General features: G+C 36.7%; 6 protein-coding genes and 1 non-coding gene across 7 annotated transcripts; all 7 read left to right on the top strand.

The window, feature by feature from the left end:
• The first annotated feature begins 495 nt into the window (after window positions 1-495).
• On the top strand, window positions 496-568 carry RO3G_19231. The gene has a single exon. It is a non-coding gene; the product is annotated as a tRNA-Val (tRNA).
• A 1183-nt stretch (window positions 569-1751) lies between these two features.
• Window positions 1752-2654, top strand: RO3G_17239 (uncharacterized protein; the record flags this gene model as incomplete). The annotated part of the gene is made up of 1 exon (XM_067671823.1): window positions 1752-2654. The coding sequence occupies one exon, from the start codon at window positions 1752-1754 to the stop codon at window positions 2652-2654; it is 903 nt and encodes a 300-aa protein (XP_067527764.1).
• Window positions 2655-6610: 3956 nt separating this feature from the next.
• Window positions 6611-6976, top strand: RO3G_17238 (uncharacterized protein; the record flags this gene model as incomplete). Its single annotated transcript, XM_067671822.1, has 1 exon — window positions 6611-6976. The coding sequence occupies one exon, from the start codon at window positions 6611-6613 to the stop codon at window positions 6974-6976; it is 366 nt and encodes a 121-aa protein (XP_067527763.1).
• Window positions 6977-11619: 4643 nt separating this feature from the next.
• Window positions 11620-11961, top strand: RO3G_17237 (uncharacterized protein; the record flags this gene model as incomplete). Its single annotated transcript, XM_067671821.1, has 1 exon — window positions 11620-11961. One exon carries the CDS (start codon window positions 11620-11622, stop codon window positions 11959-11961), a length of 342 nt encoding a protein of 113 aa, XP_067527762.1.
• A 1306-nt stretch (window positions 11962-13267) lies between these two features.
• On the top strand, window positions 13268-14839 carry RO3G_17236 (uncharacterized protein; the record flags this gene model as incomplete). The annotated part of the gene is made up of 1 exon (XM_067671820.1): window positions 13268-14839. One exon carries the CDS (start codon window positions 13268-13270, stop codon window positions 14837-14839), a length of 1572 nt encoding a protein of 523 aa, XP_067527761.1.
• A 379-nt stretch (window positions 14840-15218) lies between these two features.
• On the top strand, window positions 15219-15998 carry RO3G_17235 (uncharacterized protein; the record flags this gene model as incomplete). The annotated part of the gene is made up of 1 exon (XM_067671819.1): window positions 15219-15998. One exon carries the CDS (start codon window positions 15219-15221, stop codon window positions 15996-15998), a length of 780 nt encoding a protein of 259 aa, XP_067527760.1.
• Window positions 15999-17789: 1791 nt separating this feature from the next.
• RO3G_17234 (uncharacterized protein) lies at window positions 17790-18299 on the top strand (the record flags this gene model as incomplete). Its single annotated transcript, XM_067671818.1, has 1 exon — window positions 17790-18299. The coding sequence occupies one exon, from the start codon at window positions 17790-17792 to the stop codon at window positions 18297-18299; it is 510 nt and encodes a 169-aa protein (XP_067527759.1).
• Window positions 18300-19095: the final 796 nt, after the last annotated feature.

Here is a 19095-nt window from a genome sequence, read left to right as displayed (position 1 = left end):
CGACTATTTTGTTACGTTCTGTAACACGTTTGTAATGACCTAAGCTAAAAATCATAGACTACCTTCCTAATATGTATTCTTTTGAACAAAATAATCGCAAAATGCTTTTGATTTCCGCATTTTGCCCTCAAAAATAAAAAAAACGAAGATATCGGTCTTTCAACGATAGAGGGAACAGGATTTCCAAAAAAAGACCATTTGAAAAAAAAAGACACTTTTTTAAAACATGAATAACTTTATGAATACTTATCTCACAAAAAAAACAAAAGTATTGTTCAATTTCTTTATTTTTTTCGCACCTGAATCTTTTTTTAAAATTCGAAAATGACCAATACAGCGAAAGTTAATTTTTTTCATTTAATCAAAGACGTCAAAAACGTTGATTATTAGATACAACAACTGATTGTGGATGTTGAAAATCACCAATTATTTGCAGTGGGAACGATCGCGTGATCCAGTGCTACTGGATATACTGCGGAAATTTTATGGCTTAATGGTCGCTTAGCTTAATTGGTAGAGCGTAGTACTTACGAGCCTAAGGTCACGAGTTCGAATCTCGTAGTGACCAGACAAAATTTTATATTCCTAGGTAAAAAATTTTGCTTATTGTTGTGTCATATGTTTTATTCTCCTTTCGGGTTATGTTGTGACAAAGAAGTCAAAAAATGAGAAAAGTCAAAAAAATGAAAAAAGTTGTAACACACGAAACACGAAAAAGGAAACCCCTATGGTTATAGGAGAGATGCTATCTCAATAGCAAACGATGCTATGCTAATAGCAAAGGAATTCAAGGACAACAAAAAAAAGAAGAAAACAAAAGAAAAACCAAAAACAGCATAAAAGTATGAAAATCAAAAAAACATATAAATATCAGTATCTTTTTATAAATATTTCAATTATTATTATTATCTTATCCTATTATCTTACCTATTATTTTACATTACCTTACTTTATCACAATAAATATCCTTTGAATCCAAATATCTCTTTATTTTATTTGTATAAATAGGAAGAACCAATAATCCCTTGAAACTTATATTTCATTGTAAATCCCTTTTGTTTTATCTTTACTTTACCTTTATTCTTTTTATTCAATTCAAGTCTGATCAACTTTATAAGATCTGGTGGTCACTTACACTCAAACATACATCTATTCAATTTTACTTCTTTGGATACAAATTATATTCAACACCTTATTCAAAACACGATATATTATATTAACAACTTACCTCAATCCTATCTAAACCCTGAAATATAAAGATTTCACAAAGTCAAGAAAATGAAAGAAGTCAAAAAAATGAAAAAAGTCAAAAAGAAAAAAAAAAATTAACAATATAAATATCCCAACTATTTACACTAGGTGAAAAAATAGGGACAACCTTTTCGAAAATTTCATTTCATGCAGCATATAGCATTAAGAGAAGGTCGCCTCATGTCGCTAGCAATACGTTAAAGCGAGGTTAATGTGTAAAGTATTTCATCAAAATATGATGAGCCAATTATGGAAAATGAGGGAGTAATGCGTATAAAATTGGTCGAATTTTAGATACTCCATAGCTCAGTTTTAGACCATATTTTGTACTCTTCTAATTTGACCTGGAATGTCAGTTACAATTAAAATGCAAACCAATTTTAATTTTAGCTAAGCACATTCCTATAATTAATAATATAAAATGGGTGCTGTTTTCCTTTATTCATACAATTTTTTTTTTCATTATATTCTTCTTACTTTCTGCGACATTTCTCTTACTTATGCCTCGCGCTTTACCTCAAGACACGCAAGACAGCATCAAGTCTGCACTGGTGAGCAATAGAAGCCCAAAGGATATTGCTGATGAATTTGATATCCATCCCAAGACAGTTAGGAGATATAGAAACAAGCTATTTGGGCCAACGGTACCCGCAAGACGTGGTAGGCATATACTTGTGTCATCTGCTACGAAGGAATATATCAAGGTATTACTGATTAAAGGAGCCCTAAAGACAGCCAAGGATGTACATCGGATGCTCATGCGACTTGGGTATTCTATGTCTTACCGTTCAGCAATAAACACCCTTGTATCAATGGGTTTTCATGCTAGGCGTAAAAAGAAGCAGTCTCTTTTAACTAATAACCACCGCAAGCAGAGGTTAGCATGGGCAAAAAAGTATCAAAGCTGGTCCATACAGCAGTGGCATCAAGTAGTGTTCTCCGATGAAACGAAGATCAACATTTGGGGATCTGATGGCTGCAGATACTATTGGACCCAGCCTGGTGATGTTCTTCGCCCACACCACATGGATCTTTCAGTGAAGCATGGTGGCGGCAAATTGATCATGTGGGGATGTATAACCAGTGAGGGACCAGGATATGCGTGCCAGGTATACGATGGTACCATGGACTCCTTGGTGTACCAGCATATTCTTGGAACAACTTACATGGAAACGCTGAAGTACTATGGTATGAACAAGCGCACCATTTACCTTCAACAAGATAACGACCCAAAGCACAAGTCCAAATCAACAATGTCATGGCTCCAACAAAACAAGGTCCGGTACATTACCGATTGGCCACCTAACAGTCCGGATCTGAATCCTATAGAGCACGTGTGGCATTTGCTGAAACTTAGGTTATGTCTTTATGAACGAAAGGCAAGAAACATCGACGAGCTATGAGAACGAGTTGACGTTGAATGGAACAAGCTAGATAAAGTTGTTTGTAGAAGCTACATTGATAGCATGCCTGATCGCATAGCAGCGGTAATCAAATCAAAAGGGAGATTTACTCGTTATTAAATAAATACTACCCATTTTATAATATAACGCTTATAAAATTATTGCAACTATTTCCTCTTTTCTTCCACCATATGTTACCCTGATTAGTTTTATATGCGGGAAACGTAATACTCACTACCTAAGATTACGCTCTATAGGCATGGCTTGGATGTCGTACGGAGTGGAGGAGAAAAAAAAAAGTTAAAGATTATTTTAGGGTAGGTTGTCCCTATTTTTTCACCTAGTGTAGATGAAGAAAAAGGACAGTACAGTTCTACTCACATTTTATTTTATATATTTTATTCAATAAACAGGCAACCTTCTCATAAAAAGTTCCTGATCCCTTTATTTTTTTTATCTTTACCTTTATTTGATCTTAATTAAAAGATTTGGTGGTCACTACAGTACCTTACTTTAAAAATTTCAAGAAAAACTTCTCTAAAACACACAACCCAAACCAAACATACTACAAAATAACAACATCTATAAAATTTTGGACGGTACACCTGACTTTGAAATCGACTTACTGTGACGAAGCAAATGATAATATTGGTGCCAATGATGATGGCATCTTGTGAATTACTATATTGAATCTATTCAAATTTTCCAACCTTATTCAATATTTGGACCTTATTTCAAAAATCAAATCTTATTTCAAAAGTCGAACCCTACTTCAAAAATGAAACCTTATTTTCCTTTGTCTATATAATAGACACGTTTTTATTTCTATTTTACTTTACTTCTCTTTGTGGTATTTTTTATATAAATAACCGGTAAATCAAGTATCTTTATCTCTGAATCTTTTGGTATAACACTCTTAAAACACAAACAAGACAAGTCCCTTGAAGCAAATTATCTTCATTGTAAACACTATCAAAACTCTTATCCAATTACCTTATTACAAACAAGTCTGATCTACTTAACAAGATCTGGTGGCCACGCACAACAAGCGAATCCAATATCAATACTTTAACTCAAGTCTTATTTTTTTTTCTATTCTTTTTGATGTCTCCATCATTCATAACTCGATATGAAAACTGTTTTGTTCACAAAAATAAAAATGGAGATTTCAATAGGACCCAAAATTATGTATGATTTTATTTAATAATATATGTCCAGAGTTTATATACTTTTCACAGTGTAAATATTAATATAGGTACTATGCGGATGGCGAAATGCCCACAGCCTTATGCAGATGGCTAAATGCTATATTCTATTATGCAGATCTTTACATAATTTAATATAAGCGCTTGCTCCTCATTCACCAGTCTATTTTGGTAGATATACATACATATTAATAAGATTACATTTCCATATACTCACACTATCAATCGCTAATAATGCTTGATTGCTATACAATGATTATCTTTGGAGCATAACAAAAACAGTATTAATAAGTTACATGTAAAATATATCCAATAGATAGGCTACAGGTTAATTCGGATAATCTTCATCAAGGATAAGATGCTGCGTAATTGCACGGTTAAACTATATTAAATCCAGGAACTAAATCACAGTCAGCCGCAGTCAATCATATACGAGTATTCTATGACAAATATAACAATAGAAGAACACGTAATTCTTATCTATTTGTCATCAGCTATATCATACTCATTAATTATTAATCCATGACATGAAATATTATCCGTGTATGAAAAGTATAAATAGAGTACAATTTTCTTATTAAATAAAACAATCTCTTTATCGAGTCTCGTCCTCTCTTGTTCCTTTTATTCTTGGATAAATCACTTTTATCAACTTTTTTTTGCCAAATAAGAATTATGAGACAAAAACTATAAAAATACAATAGTTGTGAAACTAAAGATTATATATGACTTTATTAATAAAAAATATTGAGGGTATTTATACTTTTTGAATGTCTGGGTCTTTACCGCTATTTCAATTGATCGGTTAAAAGAATGATATGGAATATAAGGAAGGATAGTGGATAATCAATAGCCGCTGTCTACTTGACGAATCAAGGGACAATGAAGTAATTAAACTATTGATCTAACGATAATTATAGAATAGGATTGAACTGCCGTTGTTGTAATCAGGTTCCGATATAGTCTTTTAGAACGCTGGTAGGACAACAGGGCAAGATTGGCTATTGCAGAAGTCTCACATTTATTAATAGAGATCTGGTTAGACTATAATGTTGTATAATGGTTTAAATAGTAAAAGAAAAGGTAAAAACAAAGATCAAGAAACAGTTTGTATACTTTTTGAGAGTGATCTTTATTTCAGTTTTTAGTTAAAGTAAAAATTATTCTAATTGATTTATCCAAGAATAAAAGGAACAAGAGAGGACGAGACTCGATAAAGAGATTGTTTTATTTAATAAGAAAATTGTACTCTATTTATACTTTTCATACACGGATAATATTTCATGTCATGGATTAATAATTAATGAGTATGATATAGCTGATGACAAATAGATAAGAATTACGTGTTCTTCTATTGTTATATTTGTCATAGAATACTCGTATATGATTGACTGCGGCTGACTGTGATTTAGTTCCTGGATTTAATATAGTTTAACCGTGCAATTACGCAGCATCTTATCCTTGATGAAGATTATCCGAATTAACCTGTATGAAGTGTTTTAAGTATTTAAAATATGAAAAAAAAGAGTTAACGAGACCGAACAATAGTTCTAAAGTCGAATTACTTTTATTAAAGAAAGATTTCAAGGCTATTTATATTAGTTGAGCAAGACCTGAGCTTAAATGACAAGAGATAGTTACGACCGATATGATTTGACATGTATAAGAAAAATTTTATAAACTGATGTAAATAACCAACTGTTGAGATGAAAGTGAAACTTGGCTGTTCAGGGCAGTTGGTAATTATCAGGATCTATTCTTATTCAAACTCATTTGTAAAGATTTAGCTTAGAATGATAAGACTGTTATCTTATTGACATGTCAAAACATGACACTGTAGCTTGTCTATTGGACATATTTTACATGTAGCTTTACATGTAGCTTATTAATACTGTTTTCATATCGAGTTATGAATGATGGATACATCACTAATTGAAGGCAGGTATTTATATCTTATTGAGTGAGTGGCTTGATATCTTCTATTGTTATCGTTCTTCTAATATTTGGGTACTTTAGCAAGTGCTATCTATAATTATGATTATGAAAACTTTTCATTTGTTCTTTTGTATGTCTGTCATAGATTATCTTTTATTCTGGGAATTCCTCACTGATTTGAATAACGTTATTTTACGCGTTATTTCAATTATGTGAAAGATTAGCACTATTCCTGACATTGGATTGGATTTGGTTATTTTAGTTGATACTTCTTCTTATCAAGGAACTCTCATGAATACAATACATATTCTATAAGAATATGTTTAATTGGAATTGATTGTATGATCTTATTTAAATAAACTTATACTTTATTTTATTTTAATTATGATCTTGTATTAAGACTTACAGTGGGTGGACTAATTGTCCCAGTGTTTGAACTTTTTTTACTTTCGACTCCATAACTCGACCAATTCTTAGGCTATGCGGGTAGCTCTATAATCGTTAGAAAGGCCGCAATCCGTACTACATCATATCAGAAACTCAGAGTTCGGAAATTACGCAGTCTGAGTTAATCAGCAATAGAAAAAAACACCGCACTGGGACAATTTTTCCGCTACCCGCTTATTTTGCAATGCATTCCAAACATCGCTTTCTTATCAATCAGAAATCACCGGAATTTGCATACCAACCTTGTCTATGACAATCTATGACTCATACCTTTAATGTAAAGTATAAATAGCCTTACGTTATCTTTTTTTTCTACAATATTCTTAGTCTCTTTCTATACTGTACTTTCTCATCTTTATCTTGCCTCAAATGGCTCGTACTATCAGCAAATCTGTTCAAAATCAAATCCAATTGCTCTTGGCTAGTAACATGACATATGAAAAAGTTATGGAACGCATTCCCGGATTGAAAGAATCCACTTTAGGTAGGTATGCCAACAAGTTTTTTCCAGACCGGATGAAGGCAGCCCCTGGTCGAAGAGCAACTATTGGTGAAACTACCAAGTCATACATCCGTAGACAAGTAATAAAGGGTGAATTCAAGACAGCCAAAGCAGCACATCAATATCTGAATGGTTTGGGGTATACTATTGGTTATTCTGCAGCCTTGAAGCTTCTTAAAAGTATGAACTTTAGAGCTAAAATTAAAGCCAAGAAGCCTTTGCTTAGTAAATAGCACAAGGAACGACGTTTAGTATGAGCTATGGCTCACAAAGACTGGACAACCGATGATTGGAGGCGCATGGTGTTTAGTGATGAGACTAAAGTCAATGTTTTCGGGTCAGACGGTTGCAAGTATTACTGGAGTCGACCAGACTATGCATTGCAGCCTCATCACTTAGATTTTACAGTAAAAGGTGGCCAAGGAAGTGTTATGGTATGGGGTTGTATCACTCACGATGGACCTGGGTATGCTTGTTGAATACATGATGGGACTATGAAAGCTGTAGATTATGTAAATATCTTAGAAACTACCCTTATGGACAGCTTAAAGTACTATGGATACAATCCTGAGGATATCTATTTTCAACAAGATAAAGATCCTAAGCACACTTCGAAGCTTGCTAAGCAATGGTTTGTAGATAATAACTTCAACAGTGATAATATCTATAGCTGACCAGCCCAAAGTCCCGATTTAAACCCTATTGAACACGTATGGCATCACCTTAAACTCAAGCTGAGTGTATATGACACTAAGGCTAAAGGTGTACATGAGTTATGGGAAAGAATTGAAAAAGAATGGAATAATTTTACAGTGGATGAGTGTAGACGATATATAGATAGCATGCCTGACCGTTGCAAAGCAGTTATTAAAGCTAAAAGGGGACATACCCGCTATTAAATAAAATTTATGTTCAAACGGAAAAATTGTCCCAGTGCGGTGTTTTTTTCTATTGCTGATTAACTCAGACTGCGTAATTTCCGAACTCTGAGTTTCTGATATGATGTAGTACGGATTGCGGCCTTTCTAACGATTATAGAGCTACCCGCATAGCCTAAGAATTGGTCGAGTTATGGAGTCGAAAGTAAAAAAAGTTCAAACACTGGGACAATTAGTCCACCCACTGTATATTTATTAATGTCAACTACAATCAGTTGCTGCTCTACAACATATAATTCCGTAGTTTCCAAGTTTATCCATGAATGTTCACTTTATTAGTTGTGTGGATACAACAAACTTTGTTCTACTGTAGGTGAAAAAAGTGTTGCAACCTTTCTAGAAATCGTCCTTTTTCAGCTTAATCTCCTTACCTAGACCAGTCTGCCCCTACAAAGTCATAGGGTACTTAGATTTGTGTCGCGACTGCTACATACTTCGATTTCGCTCTCCTGTCTAAAGTATAGCTGGAAAAACTTGATTGGTTATGTTGCGGATTCACAATTTTTCATATTCAAAAAACGAACACTAAACATTTTGTTTAAAAACCAACCAACTTCTCTAAGAAAACTGGTGCTATGTCATTCTCAGCTAGAAACATGTTACCCTTTATATTACTCTGATACAAATAGATGGGTTGTTTTCATTAGTTTTTCCGTACTTATTCTCAATTTATTTTTTCATACTTTTTTACACGAAATACCATCTGCTTTATCATCGTGTAAATAAGATGATACCTGTTGTAGAACAGAGTCTGATCATAACGGACATTGAATAACCACAACCAAAAGTAGTATATTAAAATTGATAAAAGATAATAATCTAAATCTTTATTAAATAAAATATGCTCTTCTTCTTTTTTATATAAAACTATCACTATTAGATTCATTCTATAAAGTAAACATGAATACTAAATAAGTCATGATCTTTACTATTCATCATTTCTGTAAATGAATAATAATGGATCAGGTACCTAGTCAACTTTGATCTGACTGGAGGCATTTCATATAAATATATCTTTCCTCTCAATGAAGACGGGACAACTCTCCCAGATCAGTTAAAGAACAATAAGATCTATAAAAACAACGAATTAAAAATTTTCATAATCGATTCAGTGATCATTCTTCAATCAAATGTGTCAATGATTGGATCTACGCTCACAACTACTCATTTACCCGCCAACTGATAGAAGAATATAGATAGTAGACTTTGTAATGATTTCTTTTTAACAATTAAGATTGCCTTAAATAAAGTTCAGTCTCAAAAAGTATTCTTTGGTTTTATCTTTGTTATTACCTTTACCAGAACTTAACAATTAGCTCTATATGAGCAAAGAGCAAGAGGTGTCCATAAACTATGGGAAAGAATCAAAATTGAGTGGGAAACGTTTGATAGGAATGTTTGTTGTAAATATATTGATATTATGCCGACTAGATTCCAGGCTAAGGGTAGAAATACAATAAATTAATTTTTTTTTTTACCTAGCTAAAAAAGCGTTTCAGTCATCCTTTTTTTTTTAAAAACGATCATGACTCAAAATGTAATTCATAGAATACGATGAGATGTACATTGCTTTATTGTAAAAAAGTCAAATAATAACATAATTAAAAAGAACACATATGCGGTACAGTCCATCCGAAGTTGAGTGTGCCTCCGACAAAATCAAGTGCTCCAAAATAAAAATCAAGTGTCGTCATGCAGTGAGCCTTTCCAAATGAAGAGTGTCGCCCTTCTTGACGAACGTGTGCCTTAAGCTGTGCCTCAAACTGTGCCTTTCACTTTTTTTTTCTCTTTCTTCTCAGACATGCCAGAGGTCAAATTCCTTCACGTGCAGACGGGCGGGGCGGTTATTAATGACGAAGGCGATGCTATCAACGATTGGGAGGGCTCTGATGTTTTTATTGTACAACGGTTCGCATCATCTGGCCTAATTCCATTTGTATGTCTTCAAGAGATTGATTCTTTCTTGGAAACTTGTCTATCTACGTGATTTACCGTATGTTCTGGAAGAAATACGCTTAATATTGGTTTTTGACTGTAAATTTGCGGATGGCTTTTTTTATTTAGCGGACAATGATTTTTATTCAGCGGATAATAATTTTTTATTTTGCGGACAGTGATTTTTATTTTGCGGATAATAAATTTCATTTTGCGGATGGTGCCTTTTTCATTTTTTGCTTTACTTCACTACAAAATGTCTATTTACGGTGTACCAGAAGAGCATATGCATTGTTTTAATGTTTTTGATGAGATTCCAGATTATGAACCAATGGAAGTTGAGAATATAAATGACTTGTACCAAACAACTGAATTAGAATGGCATCACTGGAAAGGACCAAATGAAGATGAGAGTGTGCCTGAACAGGCAGTCAAAAAGCTTTTGGATTTAAAGAGCTACCAGGTATATCGTCAGACCTTGGAGAATGAGCGCCATTCAAAAGCAGAAGAGCAACCGATAATTGTGGAAATTCAGAATGACTTGAAGCAATCTATAAAAAAAATTGTATCAAAAAAAAATCCAAGGAGCGTATAGAACCTACTCACCCGAACAAGTACAGGAGCTTCTTGACCTTGTTATTGAAGAAGGGCTTTCTGCAAGAAAAGCAGGTGCAATTGTTGGAATTGTTGAGCGAACAGCTCAAAATTAGGTTAAAACTTATAAGGAAGATGAAGAAAAACGCTTGCCAGGTGGTAGAAAGCAACGAGTAAGCTGGGAAAGAAAACTTCAGCCTCATCACACCAACTTCCTATGCGTGTTTTATGAGAAGAACCCACAGGCTGTACTCTGGCAGGCAAGAGATGCACTACTTGAGGCTTTTAGTGAAATCCAATCAATCACATTATCAGGCCTTCATAGACATCTCGTCTTACATGCTTCTTTAACTCTTAAGAAACTAGAAGCAATTGTATCTTCAAGAAATACTCTTGGTAATCTCCAAATACGTAGAGACAGGGTTCTTGAGTGGAAAAGTGATGAAAATATGAACTGGCATAAAAATGTGTTTTCATTGATGAGGCAGGTTTTAATATGCATATTCGTAGAAACTTTGGTAGATCCAAGAGGGGAATGCCTGCTAAAGCAGTAATACCTGCAAACAGAGGCATTACAGTATCAATAATTGGCGTTATTTGTGAAAAGGGAGTGATTGATCTTACCCTTCGTAAGCCAAAGGCTGTTCAGAAGAAAACGAATAGTAACAAGAAAAGAAAAAGAGAAAATGACAAGGCTGAAGTGGTTGAAGCAAATGCTAGGATAGGTACTCGTAGTGAGCATTTTACAGAGTTTTTGATCGGTGTCATGGACACTTTGGATCAATTCGATATGAAAGGGCGTTATCTTGTTATGGACAACGCTGCTATTCATAAAGTCACTGAGGTTAAAGACCTAATTGCATCGCGCGGATATAAAGTTACAGTAGGTCAAAAAACTGCTGCAAGGAATCCATTTTTCTTGGTTTTTGTAGCGCCCATCCTGTTACAATGGCACAAACTGCCTCTGTTCCCACATAGTAAATCTTCTACATGTCTTGAAAAATCCGAAAGAGTTTAAGCCCTATTGGATAAGTATTGAAGGAAGTATGAGATGCGCAATTTGAAAATTTGGAAAAACGAAAATTTTAATGGAATGAATTTATTTATTAATATTTAGTTGAACCTCCTTTTCTATTAATAATGGCTTGAGTTCTTTTCGAAATGTTATCTACATGACTTCCGAAAAGATATTTATCGAAATCAATTCATATTTTATCAACTTGTTCCCAAAGCACATTCGTGGTCTTTGCTCTACGTTCGTAATATTTGAGATTCAACTTCAATTGATGTCATACGTGCTCGATTGAATCTAAGTCCGGACTCTGAGCTGGCCAATCGTTAATATAGCTCTCTAGGTTACTACATAACTAGGCCATTGTAAATTATTCCTTGTGATTTGGGTCATTGTCATGCTAAAAGTAAATGTTGGACCAGTCGAAATTGTAGTACTTCATAGTATCACGAAACGTAGTGTTCAAAATATACTGGTAAACACCCGAGTACAACTTTCCATCGTAAATCTAGCAAGCATATCCTGGTCCTTCAGAGGTTATACAACACCAGGACATCAATTTGCTAGCTTCATGGTGGATTACAAAATCCAGGTCATGATGTTGAAAAAGGTCACTTGGCCTTTTCCGATAGTGATCACCACCATCAAAGCCCTATACGTTGATCTTGGTTTCATTAAAGTAAACGGTTTGCTGTCAGTCAACCATTGCCCAATCCTGATGCTCCTTGTTCCATTTTAACTGATGCTACGTATGCACTTTTGTCTGAAATGGCTCCTTTTTTTCTATCAGAAAATGGAACTCCATTGATTTCAGTACGTTAATTTCTGACTGGTATGAGATATCGTAGCCAAATCTAACTGGCACCCGGTATACCTCTTTGGAAGTCTTTAAAACCCCTTCAATGACTTTTCTTTTGATTAACCGCTTCGTCACTTTGGAGACTACTGCAGGTCTATCACCTGTGCTCACTCTCCTACTTGAAAACAACGTTATAAAGTATCTACTAACAGTTGATTCATGTAATCCAGTCTCCTTAGCAATATCATATTTTGATGTGGATCCGGTTAATGCCTGTTTGAGATCGTTTACTTTCTCCTCTGACAGCCGTCTAGGCATGCGATTGACGATAGGGTAAAAAAGAGAAATAATTTAAATAAGGAAATATAAAATTTAAAATAAAGGAATTGTAAGCGCTTTTATATACTGGCACCATTCTAATCTCGTCAAGAATGTGAAAAATTGTGATGGCAACCGGTTGGGTCGTATTAAAATTCATTATTTCAAACATATGTAAACAAGTAAAAAATACCGGATGTTTAAAATATTACCTTCAGCAGTATCAAATTCCACCAATAAATATTGCCCATATCCGATAATCGACGAATAAATGCACTTTCTATTGAGGTACAAACAGTCAAGGTTTGAGATAGTTTGGTGCAGTACCCATGGACAACCAGCTGTAAAACCTGAATTTTGCAATTCCTTGCAGCAGTTTTTTGACCTACTGTATATACTTGCCACCTTACTCACCATTTTTGAATCCTATTGAATTATTCTGGTCCAAAGTAAAAGGAGGAATTAGGAGAGATTGCTTAAATTCAAATGACAATCTAAGCACGAGAATTATTGAATCAACTAAAACTGTATCAGTTGATGATTGTGTAAATTGGATAAACCATTCATATTCGTTTTTCGATAGATGTCTGGCCCTTGAGCCAATGCTTTAAAAATGCTATCCGCAAAATAAAAATTTATTATCCGCTAAATAAAAATCACTGTCCGCTAAATAAAAATCATTGTCCGCTAAATAAAAAAAGTCATCCGCAAATTTACAGTCAAAAACCAATACTCTTAATACGCTAAATACGCTAAATACGCTCCTTGATTCTTGCTTGTGCTTTTAAAAAAGAAAACGGAACGAGACAAGTGATAGGATTTTAGTGAAGAGAAAAGGAATAAATCCAATACACAATTGAGATCTTTCCATGGACGACCTGGCCAAAAAAAAAAAAAAAAAACCAATTGAGATTGAATTTGACTTGTCATGGCTCTTTCCGCTAAAATAAATTTAGTGCCTAATAAGGCAACTGACAGCGCCAATTCCAATTTTCTACAAACCAAACGCTCATGGGCGCAACTGCTAGTAGGTCCAACTAAAACCTCTAGTTATGGTGCGCAGTCTACCTCACAGTCTGTTTCACCTCCTACTTCTATGATTTCTGATGTTTCGACATCTCATCCCTCATCGCCATCATCGATTAAATCCCCTGTGCTCAGAATTGATCGTCCAATTCTTAAAGGTACAGTTAGAGAGACTACCTTTTTGGACGTTACTTCAGTGCAGAATAAAGAACAATTCTTTCAGGACCTCAAGAAGGCATGCAATGATAATGAGCACCTTTGGAGTTTTGAGGATAAAGTCAAACGCTTTGGACAAAAGATTTTTGCCGAAGCTTTGCTCTCACCCACCATGCGTCAGATAATTTGCTCTACGGGTATTGCGATCCTCTCTCTCTCCACTAAGCTTATCGGTTATCCGTCCCTTTCACCTGATGCAGACATTTTGCAGATTTCCTTTTCTAACCTTCCTCGTGAATACGGTCGCAAGGATGGTGGCTTAGATCAACTTCGTGCTGATATGATTACCAACTTGGCGCCTTACGGCACCGTTCTCGATAGTGGTATTATCAGTGGATCAGCAGGTCTCTTCTCGGGCAGAGGATATGCTATTTTAGAACGTCCTTCCAGACCATCCTCTCAATCAACCGATGCTCCAGGTACGACTGATGTTCGCCCTCTTCCGCCTCATAAACTAGATTGGACTTATCCAAGTGTCAACAACAACGAAATTTCAGACATCGACCTGGACACCACCCTTGATAGGGTATTAGTCTATGCTACTTTCGCCTCAATGGCACCCTACTGTCGCTACTGTCACAGCAAAGACCATGCACTTGTTGATTGTCCAGTTAAGCTTTCTGCCATTGTTTGCTATAACTGTAACGCTCACGGTCACAAATCTCGTTCCTGTCCTCGTAAGAACGCCACACCGTCCTCAGGTGTTCCCAATAAGAAGGCCAGGAAGACACCTAATTCTGTTCCGATCAGTCCTCCTCCTGTTATAACTAAAGAAACTCTCGCATCACCCCGCGCTTCTGTTGATGTGACAACACCCGAGGAAAATGTTTTGGCAAGCGAATCAGCTTCGGACTTAGTGTCTAATTCTCCGGATGGTCCTTCTTCCGGTCCCAAGTCTCCTAGGACTCCTCCCAGTAGGAACACGCGGTCTCAGACTGCTTCAAAATCTGCAGAATTACCTGCTACCGACATCACTCCTACCAACGCTCCTCCCCGTACGCCTCTCGACATTGCTACCAAAGTCTGCCGTTATTGTGGTCTCATTGGACATTTACGTACGAACCATAATGATTGCCTCAAGAATCCACGTAGACAAGCTCAGCCAGCTACTACATCTGTTCAACTGGTTGAACAAGAAGACCAATTTGAGCCAATGCAAGAAGATGATATCGAAACCGTTAATCCCAGTTGCGATGCCACAGTTGAGTCGACTGCACTGTCTTCTCAACGCGGCTCCGGCTGTCCCAACTTACAGTAATGACATTATTATGATTATATCCCATAATAATCATAATACTACCGCTGAGGAACCTATTCCGGTCTCCTCCAATATACCCAACAACACATTACTCAACACTCATTCACACGCACCTGATACGTCATTCATTCCATCTCTCAAAATGGCTACTCTCAATTGCCGTGGTCTTCGCAAAACTGCAGATTCCTCGACTCGTAACCATTTCATTCGTTACATTCGTACTCACTCTCTTGACATTCTAGCTCTTGAAGAAACTCATACTTCGAATATTTCCATTCAAGACATCTTTCATAACCAATTTCAAGCTTCGGAGAGCCTTTGGTCCCATCACTGCGGACTAATCAGCTTCTCACCACATACCACTTTCTCAAACACAACTATGAGCTTGTGTGGCCGTATCATTACTACGACTATTTCACACAAATCTCACCTATTTTCACCAGTTACTGTTTTTGTTTTGTACGCTCCTGCTTCTCGCAAAGAAAGGTATGGTTTTCTCGCTGATCTACTGAATTATCCTTCAGCTCTACTACCATCTACACCCGTTAACCATATCCTAATGGGAGACTTTAACTACACCTACAGCCAACACTTATCACCCCACCACCTCCGTCAAGCTCCGAAACAGTGGCTACAATATATTGAAGACCATTTCGTTGATGGCGTGACACCTCCTGATCAGGCAGCTCAGCCCACCTTTTGTCGAGGCGTGCAATCCTCTTGTATTGACTTTGTCTTCCTGTCTAAAGATCTACCTTTTGTACCTCGCACCGCCAATGTCACTTACATCCAACCAGTTTGGACCGACCATTTTATGGTGACTATTCAACTAGAGTACAACCCACCTCCAACGGATACTACGGATCATCCCTCCATAGGTAAGGGTCTTTGGCGTGTCAATCCACTTTTGGCTAACAACAAAGACTTCCGTGCTGCTTTAAAACATGCATTGTCCAACACTGTGTCCTCATTTATCGGTGGACTCAGTGCTAGTTACAAATGGGAAACATTGAAAGCTACAACAAAAAAGGTCGCTCAATCTTTTTCCAGAAAACAAGCATCATCCTACAAACAGGCGGAAACGTTGCTACAAAAGAAATTGGCCAGTCTGAGAAAGACAACGATCTTATTTCCTGAACAAGTGCCAGAATTACAGTAGGTCACAAAACTGCTGCAAGGAATTGCAGAATTCAGGTTTTACAGCTGGTTGTCCATGGGTACTGCACCAAACTATCTCAAACCTTGACTGTTTGTACCTCAATAGAAAGTGCATTTATTCGTCGATTATCGGATATGGGCAATATTTATTGGTGGAATTTGAGATCGCTAAAGGTAGTATTATGAACATCCGACATTTTTTATTTGTTCACATATGTTTTAAATGACGAATTTTAATACGACCCAACCGGTTGCCATCACAATTTTTCACATTCTTGACGAGATTAGAATGGTGCCAGTATATAAAAGCGCTTACAATTCCTTTATTTTAAATTTTATATTCCCTTATTTAAATTATTTCTCTTTTTTACCCTATCGTCAATCGCATGCCTAGACGGCTGTCAGAGGAGAAAATAAACGATCACAAACAGGCATTAACCGCATCCACATCAATGTATGATATTTCCAAGGAGCCTGGATTACATTAATCAACTGTTAGTAGATACTCTAGACGGCTGTTTTCAAGTAGGACAGTAAACACAGGTGGTAGACCTACAGTAGTCTCCAAAGTGACGAAGCGGTTAATCAAAAGAAAAGTCATGCAAAGGGTTCTAAAGGCTTCCAAAGAGGTATACCGGGAGCTGGTTGGATTTGGCTACGATATCTCATACCAGTCAGAAATTAACGTACTGAAATCAATGGAGTTCCATTTTCTGATAGAAAAAAAGAAGCCATTTCAGACAAAAACGCATACGTAGCATCAGTTAGAACGGGTCAAGGAGCATCAGGATTAGGCAATGAGTGACTGACAGTAAACAGTGTACTTTAATGAGACCAAGCTCAGCGTATAGGGCTTTGATGATGCTGATCACTATTGGAAACGGCCAAGTGACCTTTTTCAACATCATGACCTGCATTTTGTAATCCAGCATGAAGCTAGCAAATTGATGTCCTGGTGTTGTATAACCTCTGAAGGACCAGGATATGCTTGCTAAATTTACGATGGAAACTTGAACTCGGGTGTTTACCAGCATATTTTGAACACTACGCTTCGTGATACTATGAAGTACTACAATTTCGACTGGTCCAACATTTAGTTTTAGCATGATAATAACACAAAGCACAAGGCATAATCTACAATAGCCTAGTTATGTAGTCACCAAGAGAGCTATGTTAACTATTGGCCAGCTTAGATCCCCGACTTAAATTCAATCGAGCACGTAGGACATCAATTGAAGTTGAAATTCAACTATTACGAATATAGAGCAAAGAACATGGATGTGTTTTGGGAACGAGTTGATGAAATATGAAATGACTTCCATAAAGATCTTTGCCAAGGACATGTAGATAACATTCCGGAAAGAACTCAAGAGATTATTAATAGAAAAGTAGGACCAACTAGATATTAATAAATAAGTTCATTCCGTTCAAATTTTCATTTTTTCAAATTTTCAAATTGCGCGCCTCATACTTCCTTCAATACTTATCCAATAGGGCATAAACTCTTTCGGATTTTTCAAGACATGTAGAAGATTTACTATGTGGGAACAGAGGCAGTTTGTGCCATTGTAACAGGATGTGCGCTACAAAAACCAAGAAAAATGGATTCCTTGCAGCAGTTTTGTGACCTACTGTACAACCGTTGGTCAATGTTGTGGAACGACAACTTGCTGATATCCAACAATATCACGTCGAAATTCTTGCTCTTCGATCAGGAATACGTTGGCGCGAGTTAGGTGAGTTATCGGCTGGTTATTTAAAACGCACAATTGCTACGCGTGCCTCTCGACAAATGATTCCTTCACTGATTCACCCTGTCACTAAAGCTCTCTGTTCCTCCAGAGCAGATATGCTTGACGCTGCATCTACCTTCTATGCGGATATGTATTCCCCTGATCCAGTTGACCATGATGCTATCGAGTCACTTCTTTCTGACTTGCCTTCCTCGCTTCGGTTGTCATCTATCGACCAAAACTCTTTGTCAAGCCCTATCGTCTTTGATGATATCCTTGAAGGCGTCGCACGTTGCCCCAGCCGCAGTAGCCCTGGTACAGATGGTCTGCCATATGAATTGCTCCGCTTGATTATCACCCATCCTGAGTGTCGTGATATTACACTGGCTGTATACAATGACGCCCTTTCGCATGTCATCTTTCCACCATCTTGGTTAGAAACTAGTGTTTCCCTCATTCCTAAAAAAGGTTCACTTTCTGATCTAAAGAACTGGCGTCCCATCTCACTGATAAATACAGATGCTAAGGTTTTCACTCGTATTCTTGTGCAAGGATTATCTCATGCGTAGACAACCTTATTACACCGTATCAATCGGGTTTTCTCCGTCATCGATTTATTGCAGATAATGGCTTGTTAATGAAGCTTGTGATGGATTATGCAAAATCTACAAACTCGAAGGCACTTGGTCTCTTATTAGACCAGGAAAAAGCATATGATAGAGTCCATCCTGACTATCTACAAAAGGTTCTTACTCATTTTGGTTTCCCTCCTTCTTTTGTTCAAAGTGTTCTTGGTCTATTTTTTGGCACTCAATTGCGTCTCAACATAAATGGTTTCTTATCCAATCCTGTGCATCAGCGACGAGGTTTACGTCAAGGAGATCCTCTTTCTCCCATGTTGTTTAACCTTGCATTCGAACCACTCCTTCGCAAGATCCTTAATGACCCATTGTACAACGGTTTTTCCACACCTCGTGCTCCTCCGTCATGTATTTCTGACAACCTTCTGCAACCAATCAAGCTACTAGCTTATGCTGATGATGTCCTCTGTTTGCTTAAGGATCCTTCCGATTTGTCTAGGCTACAAACTCACTTGGATACATACTCTCAGGCTTCTAACGCCAAAGTTAACTTTCATAAAACGGAGGCCCTGTCCTTATCTAGATCTCGGATCACTTCTTCATCCATCTGGCATGGTCCTCTGCTATCCCATCGCATCTCCCGCTGGCACGACTGCCACTCAGCGAATCCGGTGATTTATTTGGGCTATCCTCTCTACACCTCTACAGCCCAACGGGACTCTTACTTGGCTGGTCTTCTCCACAAGATTAATACAGCTTGTGTTCTACATTCTCATAGGTCTCT

Source organism: Rhizopus delemar, genomic scaffold, assembly GCF_000149305.1.
Source record: "Rhizopus delemar RA 99-880 supercont3.29 genomic scaffold, whole genome shotgun sequence".
Lineage (NCBI taxonomy): Eukaryota > Fungi > Mucoromycota > Mucoromycetes > Mucorales > Rhizopodaceae > Rhizopus > Rhizopus delemar.
The sequence above is the reverse complement of the archived record's forward strand: the minus strand, read 5'-3'. Positions and strand labels throughout refer to the sequence as shown.